The following is a 16,324-nucleotide window of genomic DNA, read 5'->3' as shown; positions in this document are numbered from 1 at the left end:
CAGACGGCAGAGCGCAGGGGTGGCTCAGTTGGTAGGGAGAGACCTGGAGGGAATAAGGGTTTAGTTAATTTCAGTTTTAATACGGGGTTGCAACTCATGGGCTAAAGAAGGGCAATGGAATGAGATTTTTTATGACTTCTGTAAAAAGGCAAAAGGATTTGAAGCTGAGGGAAAAGATAAAAAACCTGTGCACAATACATGCATGGTAAGATAAATCACCTGGGGGAAAAAAAACACCAAGATGAAGCCATGAAGGAGTGAATTGAAACAGCAGCAGGTTATTCCACCCTGGTTGTACAATGCCCTGGCCTAAGCACAAAGCAGAGCAATTACACAATTCTGAGCTAGCACAGTTCCAATGAAACCACTGCGATCATCAGCACTGCAAGCGGATTCAGTTGTGGTTCATGTGTAAATACATAAGGTAAAGGTACATAAACTGGGGGGTGGACTCTGCAGAAATTTGTGTTGCTTTTATTGAAGCAATTAAATGCGTGAAGGTGCTCCAGTAAATAGGTAGGAAACAGGCTGTGAGCAGATGTTGTCTTTTGTATTCTCTCAAATGCATCTGATTTTCATATAAAGCAAATTGAATGTGGACTGCTCTGCCAAATACGTGGCATCAGTGACGAGCGTCTTGGGCTGATAATCCCTCCTACCACACGGCAGGGTGTAGGAAAATGCCTGCCCATGACCACTTTAAATAGAAGGATGAGCAAAGAAGCTACACCGAATGCAGTAATGCTACATCTTTTAATTACAGTGGTGTGGGAAGACAGAGGTATGTGAAAGTGAAGGTATTTATTTCTACATGATATAATAAGACTTTAAGCCAGGCTTGTGCTAGCAGCTTCAACTCTTATCACAGTTATCAACTGAAGTTGGTGTATATGTATGTATATGTGTGTATATATTAAAATGATCAGCAAAGATGCTACAGACAACATCTATATTGGAACATTTTGCTACTGTATTAACAAATCTCCTTTAATTATCCCTTTGTAAGTGGTAAGTGTTGACATACTTTAAAGCCACATCTGTCATTCCATACAAAGCAAATGACTAATGGAGAAAGCAAACACAGAGGAGCTAGTCAATAAAAGAGAAGTGATTAAGGACACTGGGATTGACTACTAAGGGGTGAAAAACAGTATTTGAAGAGGAGAAATGAAATTAGTGACTGTAAGTACTACATTTGGGGACAGTCAGTATAATGTTGCATGCACAGAAGCAGCAGGAACTTTGTCCCCTGGAGTGGTTTCACAGTGGTGTTCAGAAAGGGCTGGTGTCTGTGCTGGCTGAGCTTCGGGTGATGCGTCCCCAGGTCACACTATTCAGTGCATGGCAAGAAGTAACCAGGAGGAGAGGATAACCTGTACTTCTCTTCCTGGGAACTGCCCGCTGTGCTCCTGCTAGCCTTTGTCTTGCATTGAGTTTAATCGGAGCTGGTTAAGAGACGTGAGAAACATTTTAGATTTAATTTGCTGTGTTGGGGCTGTCCCCTGGAGTAGGGTTTGATAACATCCCCTGGGTTTTGTAGTCCTCAGAGATTCTCTGCAGGAGTGGCAGAGAGCGCTAGTACTGATTGCACGACCTGCTTTGTTACCAGCTGTGGGCTTGTTGTCTTTACTGCGGGGAGTTTGTCCTGACCATCCGGTGAGATCAGTTGGCAGTAGGCACAGCTGGCTGTTTACTCACCCAATATTGGCTATATTGTTTAATTGAATGCTCCGAGCACCTGCTGTTTGCCAGAAGCGTTAGCACAGAATGGGCTAGTGTAGCTGGGGTGTTCACAGCTCCAGGGACTAGTCTAACGACACTGGTAGTGCACCAAAGTTAGAATTCAGTGACTTTTCATTTCTAGTAGTTACGTTTCTTTTCATGCAGTTACTACCCAGGTTTGCAAACAGCGTGCCAAGCTCTTAATTTAAGTGATTTTGCATTTCTGAGATGCTTTAGAGTGTGTAAGTTTACTGTGACCTTTCTTTGGGTATTTATTAAACTTTTCCAAGAATTACATTGGCAGAGTATCTAAGGCTTTTAAGGATCACGATCTTGTAATATTTCAGCGTGAACTTCCTGGTGAATGTTTCATTGCAGGAAGGGAAGGTGCCTGTTGCAAAAGTGCTTACCTTGGGAGGTTAATGATACTTTAAATGATAAAGGGAGCAGGAGGGGGTAAGAGGGGACTCGGGGAACAAGGGGCATACTTTTCTCGTCAATCTTTGTTGCTCTGCTGGCTCTCAGAGGTTTGTAACCTGGCTGAGGTATTGGTGTTTGCCCATAATTAAAGCCGCGATTATTTCACTGTCTGTAGGTGTTAAAATAAACTGTTTTGGCAGGGCTGTGGTTGCCTTGCATAATGGGATGTACCTTTAATGAAAGGAACTTTTATTGCTTTATTATTCTTCTGGACCGCAAGGTTCTTAAGGACTGAGTATCACTGCTCCTGTACGATAGCTCTGAGGGGGAATATTTATTATCCTGCAGCATACTCAGTCTGCATGGTCCCTTCAGCACGCTTTACAAAGCTCCTGCTCGAGACAGCTTGGAGTTCAGGTTGAAAAGAGCGGTAGGAGGGGAAAGCTGTGGAACAGGAGAGGAGTGGGGTAGTTTTCCCTATTATGGGAGCTCAGATATCTTATTTACCTGTGGAAGCAGCCTAACATGTTACCTCTTCTCTCTCCGAGATTTGTTTCCAACCTGTGGGTTACTTCTGAAGGGTCTGTGGAAAGTAACCAGGGGAGACAACCCTGTTTTCAGGCAGCTTAGGCTGTTAGAAAGTTTTTAGTCAACAAGTTGAGAAACATTAAAATAATGGCTTTGTGAAATCATTGTTTTTCTTCCCAGAAACATCTCTCTTCCTCTGCAAATAACTCCCAGTGACCTGGCGCTGAGTCTGGATGTATCAAAAAGCAGTTGTATGAAGCACTCTCCTAACTTCTCATCCTAAATTATCTTGCACTGTTGAGCACAGCTAAGAAATAGTCAAAACGTTTCTTTGCCATGGTGTAGCGGGAGCCCATCTATTTCTGTGCATCAGCTTCAGTCAGTAGGTACCTTTTTTTCCCCCTCCCACTCCCTTCTATCTTGCAAGCATGCATTAGCCCATACATTTCCCAGCTTGTGAGCCATCTAGGGCTAAACCATTGCAGACAGAGCAGTTGGCTCCACATAGGAGATGCATTCTATTGCTCGCTCAACTAACCTTTGCATTCCTGTGATAAATTTTGATGGGTTGTAGCTTACACCATATCTTGCCTGTTTTGCCCAGGACATTTGTAGCAGTGGGAGGATTTGGGAGAATATGACCCCATATTTCTAGAAGAAAACAGAAAGGGAATGTAGAAAGGTGAACAGAATTTAAAATTTAAGAATTGCACACAGCAAAAATGGCAATCTGTTTAGCTGCTTAGCTGTTTTATTTGCAATAGCTAGAACAGCTTTGGCACTTGATCCCCTTTCATTGTTGGTTGTTTTGTTGGTTTTTCTTTAGAGAGGGAGAAAGCCCCATCTTTTTCCTGGGAACATACAAGTCATTGTTTCGGTAAGCTGAGAAGCACCAGTCCCTGTTCAGTTTGTAGTTATGGACCGTGTAATCATTACACAAGTTAATAAGCATGTGTGACAAGACATTAGATATGTGTGTCTCTCACTAGTCATCTTAAGTATATGTTTGATCAGGAAATGCAAAGCCTGCTGGTTGAGTAATCCTAGAGCAGTACTGAAGCAGATACTGAGCTGTGGGAGCAGGAACCCTTCTGAAGGGCTGATACCTCTTCCACCGTAAAAGCCAGCTGTAAAGCCATTATAGTCTCTGAAGACCTTGGAGTCAGTTTTCCAGTGGTTTCATCCAGTGTGGGTTGTTTTGGTTGGTTTGTTTTGTTTGGGGATCCCACAGCTCTAATGAAAACTGCTTTTGTTGCTAGGAATTTGATATAAAAGTTCTCAAGATAAGCCCTGCAGTTGGGTTGAAAGCTGCTATTCCATTTTGCTCCCATTTTGTGCTTCTGGTTTTTTTCTGTCAGATCAGGAACAATACGGAATATAAACACTTTGCAACTCGAGCTGATACTGAGGGAGGTCAGAGGCTGATGCAGCTATCGTCTTGGTAGTTACAAGTGTAACTGCCAGGAGTGGAGCAAGAAAAGCCACTTTACAGTCGAGGCTGTATGGATATGAAAGTCAGTAACGCTGACTTTTCTCAGTATACTTTTCCCCTTAGATTTCTTTGTAAGTTATACTTGTGCTTGTAAGAAATGTAAATTATGCTTGTGCAAACTTCTCTAATGAGAACGCTGGTGTAGTTAAGTCTGGGAGTCTAAGACTAAAGAGCTAAATTCATTTACACAAGGGGGAACTACAGTGGCTTTGAATTTGGCCCTGTATAAGGATGCATATACATATATATAAGGGTGCATATACACTTATTCTTAGGCTAGTAATACCTTCACTGCCCTTCCTCACACCCCGCCTGCAAAAATGGGTCCCTGTAAATACGTGTATTTACACAAGCCATGAATCGTTTTTCATGATATATCAAGAAGCACTTAAGATACCACTGGATACATAAAACGGGCACTCTAAGGTTTGAGTTTTTTTCTTTTTTATGCTCTGAAGTTGAACCTTTGAAGCTCTGAAAATGTTCTTGGCATGAAGAACTCATGTATGTACCTCACAGGAGAAAATACTAGATCTTACTAGAAACTTGGCTGAGTTCTGCAACCCATGCAGCAGCTTCCATAGACTATTTAAAGATGTGGAAAATAATAACATGCTTCCTGTGGAAGGTGTTTGTCTTGCCACCCCCAGCATGGGAAGCAACTTCAAGAAAACTTCATATAAGTTCATATCAACCAAAATGGCATGTTCAGACGAGGAATAATACTTCTTTGTGAAAGAACCACCGTTGTGCATAGCCATTAATACGTATTGGGCCTCCAGCTGAAACGGCATGTGAAATTCCAGTGACTTCTTAAAGGCACTGACTTTAACCAATTGAACTGACACAGCTTTTGTCTCTCAGTGCTGGTTACCATGGCTGTTATCCTGTGGTTTGCTTTAGGAAAGCAAAGTTCTCTTTGTCCTTCAGCTCTTTGGCTGGCGCTGGGTTCTGGGCTCAGCCCAGGTCTGGAGTGCTCGCTTGGAGTCTGACACAACCCCGCAGAGTGGCAGTGCAGGGCAGAAGGATGATGACAGTTGTGGAAAGCAGACGCTTGTTCTGATCTGCCACCAGTGCTGGGCCTTGTGTAGCTTTGTACAGGCCACATAATTGTTTGTGTTCCTCTTGGGTTTGGCTTTTTTTCCTCTTCTTTCTTTTCATATGCTTGTGATGTACACAACTGCTGGAGGAGACTGACTTTCAGACTGTGGTTCAGTTGGGATTTCATTGTATTGATATCTGGAGGGATTGTCCAAACGTGCTTTTGAAGCCTCTTTCAATTTGGTTTTTTTCTCCAAAGCACAGAAGCTGAGCACCATGAATAATGCAGCTGATATGAGGAAGAAACTGGAGGTGTAGAAGACGTAGTGGAAATCACTAGTTATGTCTACCAGGAGACCTGAAATAGAAGCCATAGCTTAGTCAAAGAGAAGATGCCTACTAAAGGCAACTGGGTGACATTTATATAAATGTTAAACCTGAATCATTCAGCAAACTGCCATAGATGACAGATAAGCGTTCACAGATAAGTTCTCTTCTTTTCTCTGGATTCTAGGAGTTGTTTGGGTTTTTGCAATCACCACTCTGGTGATGTTTCTGCTTCTCTATAAAGTATTTCAATACCCAGAGAAATCAGGAAAGAGAGGAACTTTTCTAACTTTTCCCCAACCTGCTGATTCATATTGTTCACTCAGCAGAGGACCCCTGTGCCACTGCCGCTCACTGGATTTTGGAATGAGTGACCCTGTCATGTCCTGGGTCAGAAAACAGGACAAAGAAGTAGAGAAATCTCTCACAAATTGACATGTTAGTGTCTCTGAACTGAAAGCTTGTCTTTAATAGTGTGCGATCAGGGAGAAGAAAATTCACAGCGCAGCAAGCATTATGACTAACATTAAGTGTCCCCAGTATAAAACATTTAGAAGTGTGATATATCAAATTATTAATTTAACAGTAATGTTTGAGATGGAAAGGCAATACACAGGTCAAATTATATGATGCCTTCTATAGGCTGCTTATTTATATGGAAATACTGAAATAATGTTTGTTTGCTTGTATTCTTCAGTAAAGATTGATGATGTTTCTTTTCATAGTGCAGATTTTAGAATATAACTAGAAATGGCGTTGCTTTTACTGTACTTTGTTTTGCCCATTTGCCACTCCTGTCAGAGATGTCCAAGAAAAGACATTTTTTGCACTTTGAGAAAAGTGACTGGCACACTAGTGCTAGGGAATATCATGAAATGTGGTGCATGTTACCATCCCATTCTTAGGACAGACATTATTTTCCTGCTGAATAACACACAGTTCATTGTCTGGAGGAGAGAACTAAAGCCTGAATTGAGGATTCGTGCTCAGGTTCACATCTCTTCTTTGTTAGTTTTCAATTTGCTGCTGTAGTGCAGGAGCAGGTGCATCTTAGACAGGTCACTTAGTAGCATTTGGAGCAAACTGTGAACGTTGTGAATAATTTATTGGGTTGGGGGTCACAACTAGCTCCTTTCTTGTCTCCAGAGAAACATTAATACACCCTAGAACTTGGAAGGAAGAGTGAACAGAAGATTTTACTATAAGGCTCTTGAATAATGTAGGGCTGGTAATTATTCTGATCACAGTTAATTTGTTTAACGGGTTGTTCACAATTCCTTGCGGCTTCGTACATAAAACAGTATAAACTAGCAAAGCAGTGGAAGAGTTCATAGACCCCAAGATCCTGCCACAGTAGTTCCTCTCTGTGTCTTGCTTCTCACTGGAAAAAAGCTCTCATCACTCCCATACTTAGCAAAGCTGCTCACCAAGCGGGTAAAGCTTTCACTCTCTGCTGTTGCTGCAGTGACACTTGGGCAGTTGCAGAAATGACCCTCCCTCAGCTGTGAGAAGGGGCCGATCATTCATTTCCGACTCTCCCTTTTATACTGCTCCCTTCGCACAACTCACCTGCCTGCATGGGTTTGGAAGCTCCCTTATTTCTCTTCTTTATGCTCCCAAACACTTGTCAACAGTGTCTGAGCAACCAGTTTTCCCCCAGCCTGCTTTAATAGCTTCTCTCACCTGTGAGAGGGGGTCCGATGAGGAGAGTGATACTCTCCAGGATGGTGAAGAGCCCTAGAGCGCTTGAGAACCTGTCCATCTCCACCACATCCATCAACACCTGGAAGATGAGTGCCCCGATGCCACTCATGGCTATACTGAGGATGACGCAGTAGATGATGAGCATGCTGAACTCAGCTGAAATGACACAAATGAAATTGCTGAGCCCGCAGAGGAGCACAGCCAGGCTGAACAGGTAGATGCGTCTCCCTGTGAAGACTCTGTGTCCTGAGAGCAGCCCTGTGAAAGGGCGTATGAAGATGTTGATGAACCCAATAATGGAGATGAGGAGGGCTGCCCTGCGTTCCTCCACTCCGTTCTGGATGGCGTAAGGCACAAGGTAGATATGGGGTAATGCAAACCCCATCATCATCCAGGTCACTCCAATCGTGTAAATCTGGTAACCTTTGTTTTGACAAAAGATGTCGAAAGCCAGGTGCTTCTGCAGCATCTGGAAGCATGCAGTCCTGGTTTGCTGCTGGAGCTTCGGCTGGGAAGAAGATGCTCCATTGGATAGCTGTGCCTCTTCTGCTTTTCTCTCTGGCTCCTCTCCAGGCTTGGGTGACTGTAGTAGTGACCCTGATGCAAGCTGAACTGGTCTCATGATGGCTCCACAAACGCAACAGTTCAATAGTATTCCTCCAAAGATAAGAAAAGTATTTCTCCAGCCCATCTCATCCAGCAAGTGTTGAGAAAGCAGAGGCCACAGCGTGAAGCCAAGGGAGACACCGGTGGATGCAATGGCATTGGCCAGCGCTCGCCACCGGACAAAGTAGTAGCCCAGCACAGTCACTCCTGCCTGGAAGCTGAAACATGAGCCCAGACCTAAAGGGAAGAAGAAAAGAGAAAATGACAGCACATGATCCCTCTGTGCTGTCTTAGAGAGTGAAAAGAGCCCAAATCCAGGGTGTACTACAGCCAAACGGCTTCATTTGCCATTGAAACATCTCCTCACCTGCCACGCTGCACAACCTCCAGTCATTAATGCTCAGAAATCCCACACAAAGCATGAAGAAAGATGTTGTACATAAATCAAACTACTCATGTTCAGTAAATATACTGACCTAAGCTGACATTTGTCTGGGCACGCTGCCGTTCCTAAAATTGTTATGGAATTGTTCATTAAAAACTTTGGGTTTATACCACATGCAACAAGCAGTGCTGCTTTCCTGACACTTTTGTCAGGATTCGGGGAGTTACTTGTTTTTCTCTCTATGCAGTGGACACAGCTTAGCTTGCAAGATCCAACAGGGTTGGTGCCAAAGGAACCTGGGTGAAGAAATTATTTCTCTGTGTTAGAAAAAGCCAAGAGTTGAACATCAGTTACATAGGAGAAATATTTGGAAAGGAAAAGTTCCCATCTGTTACTTCTGTTCAAAACCAACATCTTCTTTTGTTAGAGAAAGGTATCTCCACATTTCCCCAGATTGGGAGTGGTGAAATAAAACCCCAGGGAACTTGGGAAGGGTGTTGTCCCAACACATTATGTTCCAAGATTGAAAAAAACCCTCCCTTCTTCAAAGACAGGAGCCTGAGTAACTACTAAAAAGATCAGACATCTTTGCTCTCCGTTTTGCCCTCTGGACAGCCGCAGCTTTTTCCGGAGAAGCACTTTCCAGTGAGCTTGGCTGGATGAGGTGTGTGTTAAAGGGGTGTGAAGGGCAAGTCTAGCTGCTCTACGATTCCTGCTGCGCTGTGGGGCTTTTCATTTATCCTATTTCACAGCCGAATGGAAAAACGTGAGCCCTTAGTGAGGACTCTCACTGTTTCCCATCTCTCAAGTCAAACGCAGCAGCTGGGTTTTCCTGCTGTTCTTTGGTACTTACCCGTGATGAGGCCAGCTGTTAAGTAAAGCTGGCTGATGGACTTGCAGAAGGAGCTGGACACCATGCCCACGCCGCTGAGCAGCCCTCCCAGCATCACGACAAACCTGCAGCCAAACCGCTTCACCAAGATGCTGCAGAGGGGCCCTGGGAGCAACGGAGCAAAAGGGAAGCAGTTAAGCAGGAAGGAATTATTTTGTTCCCGCTGGACTGCTACAGTTCTCAAAGGATTTAGTCTAGAGGCCCTGAGGATTGTCCCAGCAGCACGTAATGCAGTAGGGGAGCCAGGAAGAGAAACTAATATTCCTTGATTGTCCCAAGTGCATGGTCAGCTTGTTAGTGGAGGGGAAGGCTTCTGTGATCTGCTTGGATTTGGGCCATCAAGTAGGATTTCTACGCTTCCCTGTGATGGATTTTAGTTAAAACTCTAGGAAATGGAATGAAAGAAGGACCTTCAACTAATTCTCTTCTCACATGAGATAAATTCTGGGAATGATTTGAAAAAGGAGAGGGCTTGGATTTCCGTGCCTCCGTGTAAGACATGCTAAGCAGGGAGATATTTCTGTTTGCATATTTCCATTCGCATTTAACTGTTTTTCAAATACCCTGCCACAAAATCTCCTAAATTGCCCTTGATGTCCCGCTGCCTGGGTGAAACTCCTTGCAAGAGAGGGCAGACTGACTCTGAACTAGATCAAGAATGGGAGGAAAATAGGCATTGTTGGGGAGGATTATTTGAAAATGGCTGGAGAGGTATGTTCATGTCTGCATGGGATTCAATCTTAAGCTTCAGGTAGCAGCATCCAAGCTGCAGCTTGCGGAGTCTTGCAGCTGTCATGCAAGTCATCTTCCCCAGGAAAATAATGAGATGTTATTGTCAGCACATGCCTGTCCTGGCATACCTGGTAGGGGTGGGTAGATTTAACTGTGTCCACTTCCAAGAGGACACAAGCCTAGGAGCAGACGGTGCACATCCCAGTTCCCACTCCCGCCCCTCCAGCACAAGCACCGCAGAGGTGGGAGTGAGACCTGGATGGTTCTGATGGGCCAGAGCCCAGCTCTGCCCTTCTTGGGCAGAAACCTGTGTTTTATCATGCTCCTACATTGCTGGCAGGCTTTTCTAGGGAAGAGTTATGTTACTTCATCACCAAAAGCAATGAACAAATAGGCATGGAGGTGTATGTTTAAGATCAGCCAATTCTTTAACTTTCCTAGACTTTTGGTGAATTCTATTCTATTCTATTACGATATGAAATTATGGTAAATTATCAGTTTATTAATGTCATTTAGCATGCTTCATTTTGGGGTAGGAAAAGATTAGTTCTGACCTGCAGACCACCAGTGGGAAACATGCTTCCCTCTGCATGCTCTGGCAGAAGAGGATCTGAAGGTAGAGTTTCTTTTCCTGTTCCTTTGAGGATCCTCCAGGTTTTATTCTTTTTTTCCCCCTCTTCTGAACTCTTAAGGTTATATAAATGAATGCAAAATGACCGTAAGCTTCAGAATTAGGAGTTAATCAGGGTAGGGAAAATAACCTGTGGCATATATGTGACCTAAATCAATGTCTGGTTTGAAATAAAATCCGCAGAGTCAAGTCAACAGTGGAATGTTATTAAAATTAGGAGTGCAGCTGTCTGTATTTTGATCTGCTTAGGAGATTTTCACCTCAGACTTCAACTGGCCTTTGAAAAAGTGTTGAGCAAACTGGTGACTGGATTGTTTTTCCTGCTGCTGAAGACGTTAAGGGTGGTACTGCTGCTTAACCAACCCGAGTAGCCAGAAGTCATAAATTGAATACTCAAAAATCATGAGATTGGCTCTAAAATTCCTAAGGGTTTTTCATTATTTGTTCCTGTTAATTTGCTTTCTAGGTTTCAGACATTATTTCTGACTTGCCTGAGGCTTTGGTGCTTTCCTTTGCAAAAATAAAATCAACACAAATGCTGCATTTGTATGAGTGTGAGTCAGGAGAGTTACGTGTGCATGAATATCTCGGAGCAAGAACCTGTAAGGTCCTGAACTGCCCTTTTGGAGATGGCCACAGGATCCTGAGGCCTCTCAAATTATTCGTATAACAAAATAATCATTAATCACTTTTACCTAGGAACATAGCATGGGTAATGAGATACGTTTGACTTACTAAGTTACGAGCTATTTTTTGCACTGCGCCCTTCCTCGTTTCCTTCTCTAGCTCTGCTGGGCTGAGGTTAGCTCTCCCGCATGGGACCTCCTTGCTGCCCCGGCCGCTCTGAGAACAGGCTGTTCTTTCCATTTCCCTCCCTGTTTACCAATTTTTGCAACAAATATTCCTGTCGCCCTTCAGTTCCTCTGCATTAAAAAAGAATAAGAGAGGAGGAAAAAGAGACAAGCACCTTCAAGAGCCACTGGTGACGTAGCAGATTGCAATTTTGAGAAAGGTTTCAGTGCCAAGACAATGGATGTAACCAGAGAATCGGAATCAAACAGAGCCTGGCCCACAGCAAAAGAGGTCAGAAGTTGCAGCAAAAGCCATACATGCTTGGATTGAGAGGGAATCTTTTCTCTCTGGGTTTTTTTTTTGTTGTTTTTTCTTCCTTGCTTATGGTTGTGTTAGTCCTGCCTTGTGCAATCGGGGGACAAGAGGAAGCACTGCTCTGCGGTAACAGCCGGGACACATAACTGGCAAAGGAACAGCTCTCCTGTAATGCACTGGCTATGCCCTGACAAATTCTGTTAGTGAATATAATTAACATGAGGCTGTTCTTTCCTTGACTAATTTATAACTATAGGATCTATTTATTGGCTGTCTTTATATTACCTTTTACTGTGGTTCCAGCCTCCTACAAAACAATTACTTCATTAAAGAAGATAGGATAATTGATATTTGCTTGCGGATGCTGCCAGACTTGTCCTTCCTGGATGTGCTGGGACCAAACCGCTTCCGAGATCATTTCCCAGAGCCGGCAGATCCCCACTAACCACAGCAGGGCCACGGGCCACCGGTGATGGAAGGCAGCACAGGGAATGCCCAGCAGCTTCCAGATTCAAAGTCCCAGGGATACTGCTCTGTACCACCCTTCTGCTGACCTCCTGTGATAATTCCTCCCCTCATTGCTTCCCCTGAGGTCTCTTTCCACCTGCACCTTGCAATTCTGGACCCAGCTGCTTCTGCTAAGGTGCAAACTCTCTCTCCCATGTCAGGTGGCTGCCAGCCGAGTCCTGCGCAGGAGGGACTGAGCCTGCCACAGCCTTCACATTCGCACGGCTCAGGACGCTGCTTTGGTTTTTCTCTCCATATTCTTGTGTCACCTTTCACCAGCGTCAGAAGAGGGCAGGTGCGAACTCGGGGAGCAGCTCAGGTACGTGGGTGTCGCTGGATACCTTGCTTCTTTTGCACGGTGGGGTTTGGGTAGTCTGTTTATCAGATAATCGCAGGAATTGCATGTGGAGGGGTCAGCAGCAACACGGACCGCTGGCCGGGAAGTCCTTGAGCTGCTGGGGATTTGGTTTTCTCTTCTATGCAGCAATATCTGATGGGGGCGAGGGGGATCTGGGGACCCTGTCCTTTCAAGCTCCCACATTTGGGGGAAAACCAGTGAATCACTCCGCTAGCCACAAAGCACAACACTGCTTCCATCCCCCTTCCCCTGGAGGGTGCCGCCTGACCCACATTCTGCATTCATGCAGCTTGGCTCACGGCGGCCCCCGATGCCTGCTTGGGTGTGTGCTCTGTGCCACTGCCCAAGGAGCTGCTTTTAAGGCTCTGCCCCAGCGAGCAGCCTGGAGGAGCTTGGCTTTTGGCATCTTTTCAGCCACGAAGAACACAGTTGATGTGGCCCATGGAAGATGTGCTCTCATGGACAGAAGATGAATCATGGAAGCACCCAAGCTCCAGCGCTACCTGCCTGCTTATTCAAAGAGCTGCTACAGGAAATAATTAAGTTCTTGCTGGTCTGGAGAAGCTGGGCTGAGAAAGGGGTTCACCTTCTTTGACCAAGGGTCCTGATTGTCTCTTAGAATGGCAAAAGGGAGACTGTTATCTGCAGACACTTAGCTTTGGACTGTGCGGTCAAAGTGGCTGGGAGATGCTGTGCACCACCAACCAACCAGCCTGCTCAGACCTCCCAGCCCCTTCCACCATCTGCCTTAATGAAATGCTAGCAGTGACCTCGTCACATCCACTCGTCAGCAGCACAGCGGTGGGAGGTGACGGAGGGCATTCCCTGCGGCTGTTACTTACCCCCTCCGTGCAGCACAGCCACCATGATGGATGGGAACCACGACGTCTCGCTGTTGGTGGCCTGGAACTCATGCTGGAGGTCCGTGAAGAAGACACCGATGCAGGAGGGGAAGCCCAGCGTCAGCCCCTGCAGCAGCACTGCAGCGAGAAGGACCATCCATGCCCATCCCCGGTCTTGGGGCTTGGCAGCTTCACGTTCTGCCGCTCCTCCTTGGGACATGGTAGCCGCCTTCTCCTCCTAAGCCAGCCTGCTGGGGAAGGGAGTGCAGCTACCAAGCAACCCTCAGCGCAGCCAACAGGCCTACAGAGAAGAGCTGATGGTATTCCCGAGGCTCAGCGGCACCTCTTGCAGCTGACACTCTAGACTTGCTCTGCATTTCTTCCAGCGCCTCCCTTCCTTCTCCCTACAGGATCTTGGCAACAGACTGCTTGAGAAACAACTGCCCTCCCCTTTTATATTTCACAAGGCTGTGACCACAGCCAGGTACGGAACAGGACCACACCTCCCCTGAGGTATGAATTGGCCTTACCTAGTTCCCGCCCTTATTTTCCCTTTCACCTGCTTTCATCATATGGAGTCCCCTTGCTGGCAATTGCTAAGGTCACTCAGACCTGCTGAGAAGGAAAAACTCTGCAAATGCCAAGAAAAATAGAAACATATAAAGCTCGCATGTCGCAGCAGAGCTCAGCGCCAGCCTTTCAGGAAAACTGCACCTACACTACAGTGCTAGTGGTGAAAAAACATTTTTAAAGCCATTAATTAATTAGGATTCAGTGATCGCAGATAGGCTTTTGCTTTACCTCTGTTTAGATCTAGAACTTCTGAGAGATCCCAATTTTGATTTCTTTGAGAATGGCAGCACAAAATGTACAGCAATAGCATTCCCCAGCCTGTCCACATGAATAAACATGCATAAGAAAAAAAAATAATCTTTGGCAGCTGGATGAACTCGAAAGAAGTGCCCGTAAGGTCGCTGCGCAGTGCAGTATTTATTTAGCGCTCAGATAGTGGGTTTCCCCCTAAAACAATAGCTATAATAGCTACGTTTGAGTTTTGTGTGCAGCTTTAAAAAGGAACAATAGTTTGATTTTGCTCGTTATTTATCTAGCATGGTGGCAGAAAGTTAGTTTCATACCTCAGGCTGAGCCCAGACGTGGCCAAGCGAAGGGCAGCGAGCGCCTGGCTGTGTGCGTGGCTCGTCCCCGGTGCGTGCTGCCCGGGCAGCTCATGGCCCGCGGTTAGATACTGCTGCTTCAGTAGCCACTACAAGCTTTGAGGAAGCCTTTTGCAATATTAACCTAGGCATCACTTCTGTAAACAGGGCTCTTATGCTGGCTGGCTCAAGGCCAAAATTAAAAAAAAAAAAAAGGCCAGGAGCGGAGGGGGCCCATGGGAAGGGGCTCTGAGATGCAAATCACGGTGGTGGTGCTCAGCACACTTTAATCCTTTGTCCACTTTAGCTGGGTGCAGATAATGCAACTAATTCAAGAGCTTGTCTCTCTGGTGTGAATTAGCTGGATGACAGCCTAAAAATTCTCCCTGGCAACAGCAAACGTGCAAAAAAAGGCAGAAGCACAGCTCCTCTCTGTTCCCAGCTGCCCTGTCCAACTCTTGAGCTTGTCCAGCAGATTTCTGGCTCCCCTCACATCTCCCTGTGCGCCTGCTCACCCGGGAGGACTCTCCAGAGGGGCTGCAGACCCCATGGCTTTCGTCCACCTTCTGCCCCCAGCCGCAGGACACATTTTCCCCGGGCAGCCCGACCTGCAGGGTGGCTGCCAGGACCATGGCAATGTGATGCTGAGCACCACACGGCCACCCCGCAGCCTCCTGCCTTCGTAAAGGTAAAGGAATAAGTTTGTTCCTGTGCTGGCTGTGCCACACTGAGCAACAGCAGCACCGAAAAACCTTGGCTTAACCCTTCCCAGGGTAAGCCAGATAGAATGGACGGTGCAAATGTGGAGGGCAAGCGTGTGTTTTCGTGCTCCTACAGGCTTGATGTTCTTGGGCAACCTGCTCCTGGTGTTGAGCAGTGAGCACGAAAGGCGAGGGACACCTGTGAAACACAGGCAGATTTTCACACGTACATGATGATCTTGTGCTAATCGTGTTGGGAGTAAGACTGAAGCTCACAGCAACAGCCACACCTGGGTGCCTACTGCAAACCGTGTGCTTTTGTTGGGAGCAGATGAACCAGTGCAAAGGTGCTTCCCTCCACCAGCCCGTGCAATGCCCAGGGACATGTGGATGCCCTCGATGGGACACAGGGGAGCACACTGCCAGTTTCAGTCTTTCCTTCTCGCCACTCTCTGCCAGTCATGGTCTGCCCTGCTGAGCTAATTCTCCCTCATTCAGGTCTGAACGTTGTTTCTTCTTCCAGTGACCCCCAAGACACCAGCATCCAAGCTTTCTTGGATTTCCCTAGCTGTGACGGAGCAGCCCTAGTAGTTGTCATTAATGGCAGCAGACCAGGAGCACTCACACAGTGATTCTCTCTGCTTCTTCTGTGCCTCAGTTTCCCTCAGCTGTGCTGGGGGACCAGCAGCTGCTGGGGTGAGGGTTGCTGGCTGCTCCCTGCAAGGGCAGGCAGCCCCTGATGCTGAAAAAAAATGGGCCCAGGGCATTTATGTAGCTTACCTCCTAGGAAGAGGTTTATATTTAGCCTGCAAGTGATGATGGTATCTGTAGATTGTCCTCAGTAAGAGCTTGTAGCTTGCAGGTAGCTCCGTGGGGAGAGGAGCAGCCCACGTCTCCCCTACAGCTGCTCAGGGGGGAGACCCCGCAGCAGCATCCAGCGGGGAAGTCGGGAGCGTGGCTGGGGGGTAAGCAGAGCCACTGCCCCCAGCGATGGGGCTCGAGGGGTGTTCAGAGACCGGGCGATGCCTGTGGCTTGGGAGCAGGGGTAGAAGTGGAGAAGAAAGGTTCTTCATGGTACGTTAGGTCCTACACCCTGCTGCCGCCCCAGCTCAGCCCCGGTGTGGGCTGGATGTGTATTTTATGAATGTGTAAAATAAGCTGGATGCACAGAAGCG

General features: G+C 46.3%; 1 protein-coding gene across 3 annotated transcripts; it reads right to left on the bottom strand.

Annotated features, from left to right (window-relative positions):
* Positions 1-3,399: 3,399 nt before the first annotated feature.
* Positions 3,400-14,592, bottom strand: SLC16A5 (solute carrier family 16 member 5). 3 transcript variants are annotated; one of them, XM_037407811.1, is made up of 5 exons: positions 14,431-14,592; positions 13,295-13,545; positions 9,079-9,222; positions 7,214-8,077; positions 3,400-5,561 (listed from the first exon to the last, which is right to left on the bottom strand). In XM_037407811.1, exons 2-5 carry the CDS (start codon positions 13,512-13,514, stop codon positions 5,320-5,322), a joined length of 1,470 nt encoding a protein of 489 aa, XP_037263708.1. In that variant the 5' UTR covers positions 13,515-13,545; positions 14,431-14,592; the 3' UTR covers positions 3,400-5,319. The 3 variants fall into 3 exon arrangements, with proteins under 3 accessions (XP_037263708.1, XP_037263718.1, XP_037263700.1); XM_037407821.1 differs by having other exon boundaries at positions 13,295-13,542; XM_037407803.1 differs by lacking the exon at positions 14,431-14,592 and having other exon boundaries at positions 13,295-14,406.
* Between the last annotated feature and the right edge of the window lie 1,732 nt (positions 14,593-16,324).

The sequence above is a fragment of the Falco rusticolus genome, chromosome 1, assembly GCF_015220075.1.
Source record: "Falco rusticolus isolate bFalRus1 chromosome 1, bFalRus1.pri, whole genome shotgun sequence".
In the NCBI taxonomy this organism is placed as follows: domain Eukaryota; kingdom Metazoa; phylum Chordata; class Aves; order Falconiformes; family Falconidae; genus Falco; species Falco rusticolus.
This window is presented reverse-complemented; position numbering and strand designations above follow the sequence as displayed.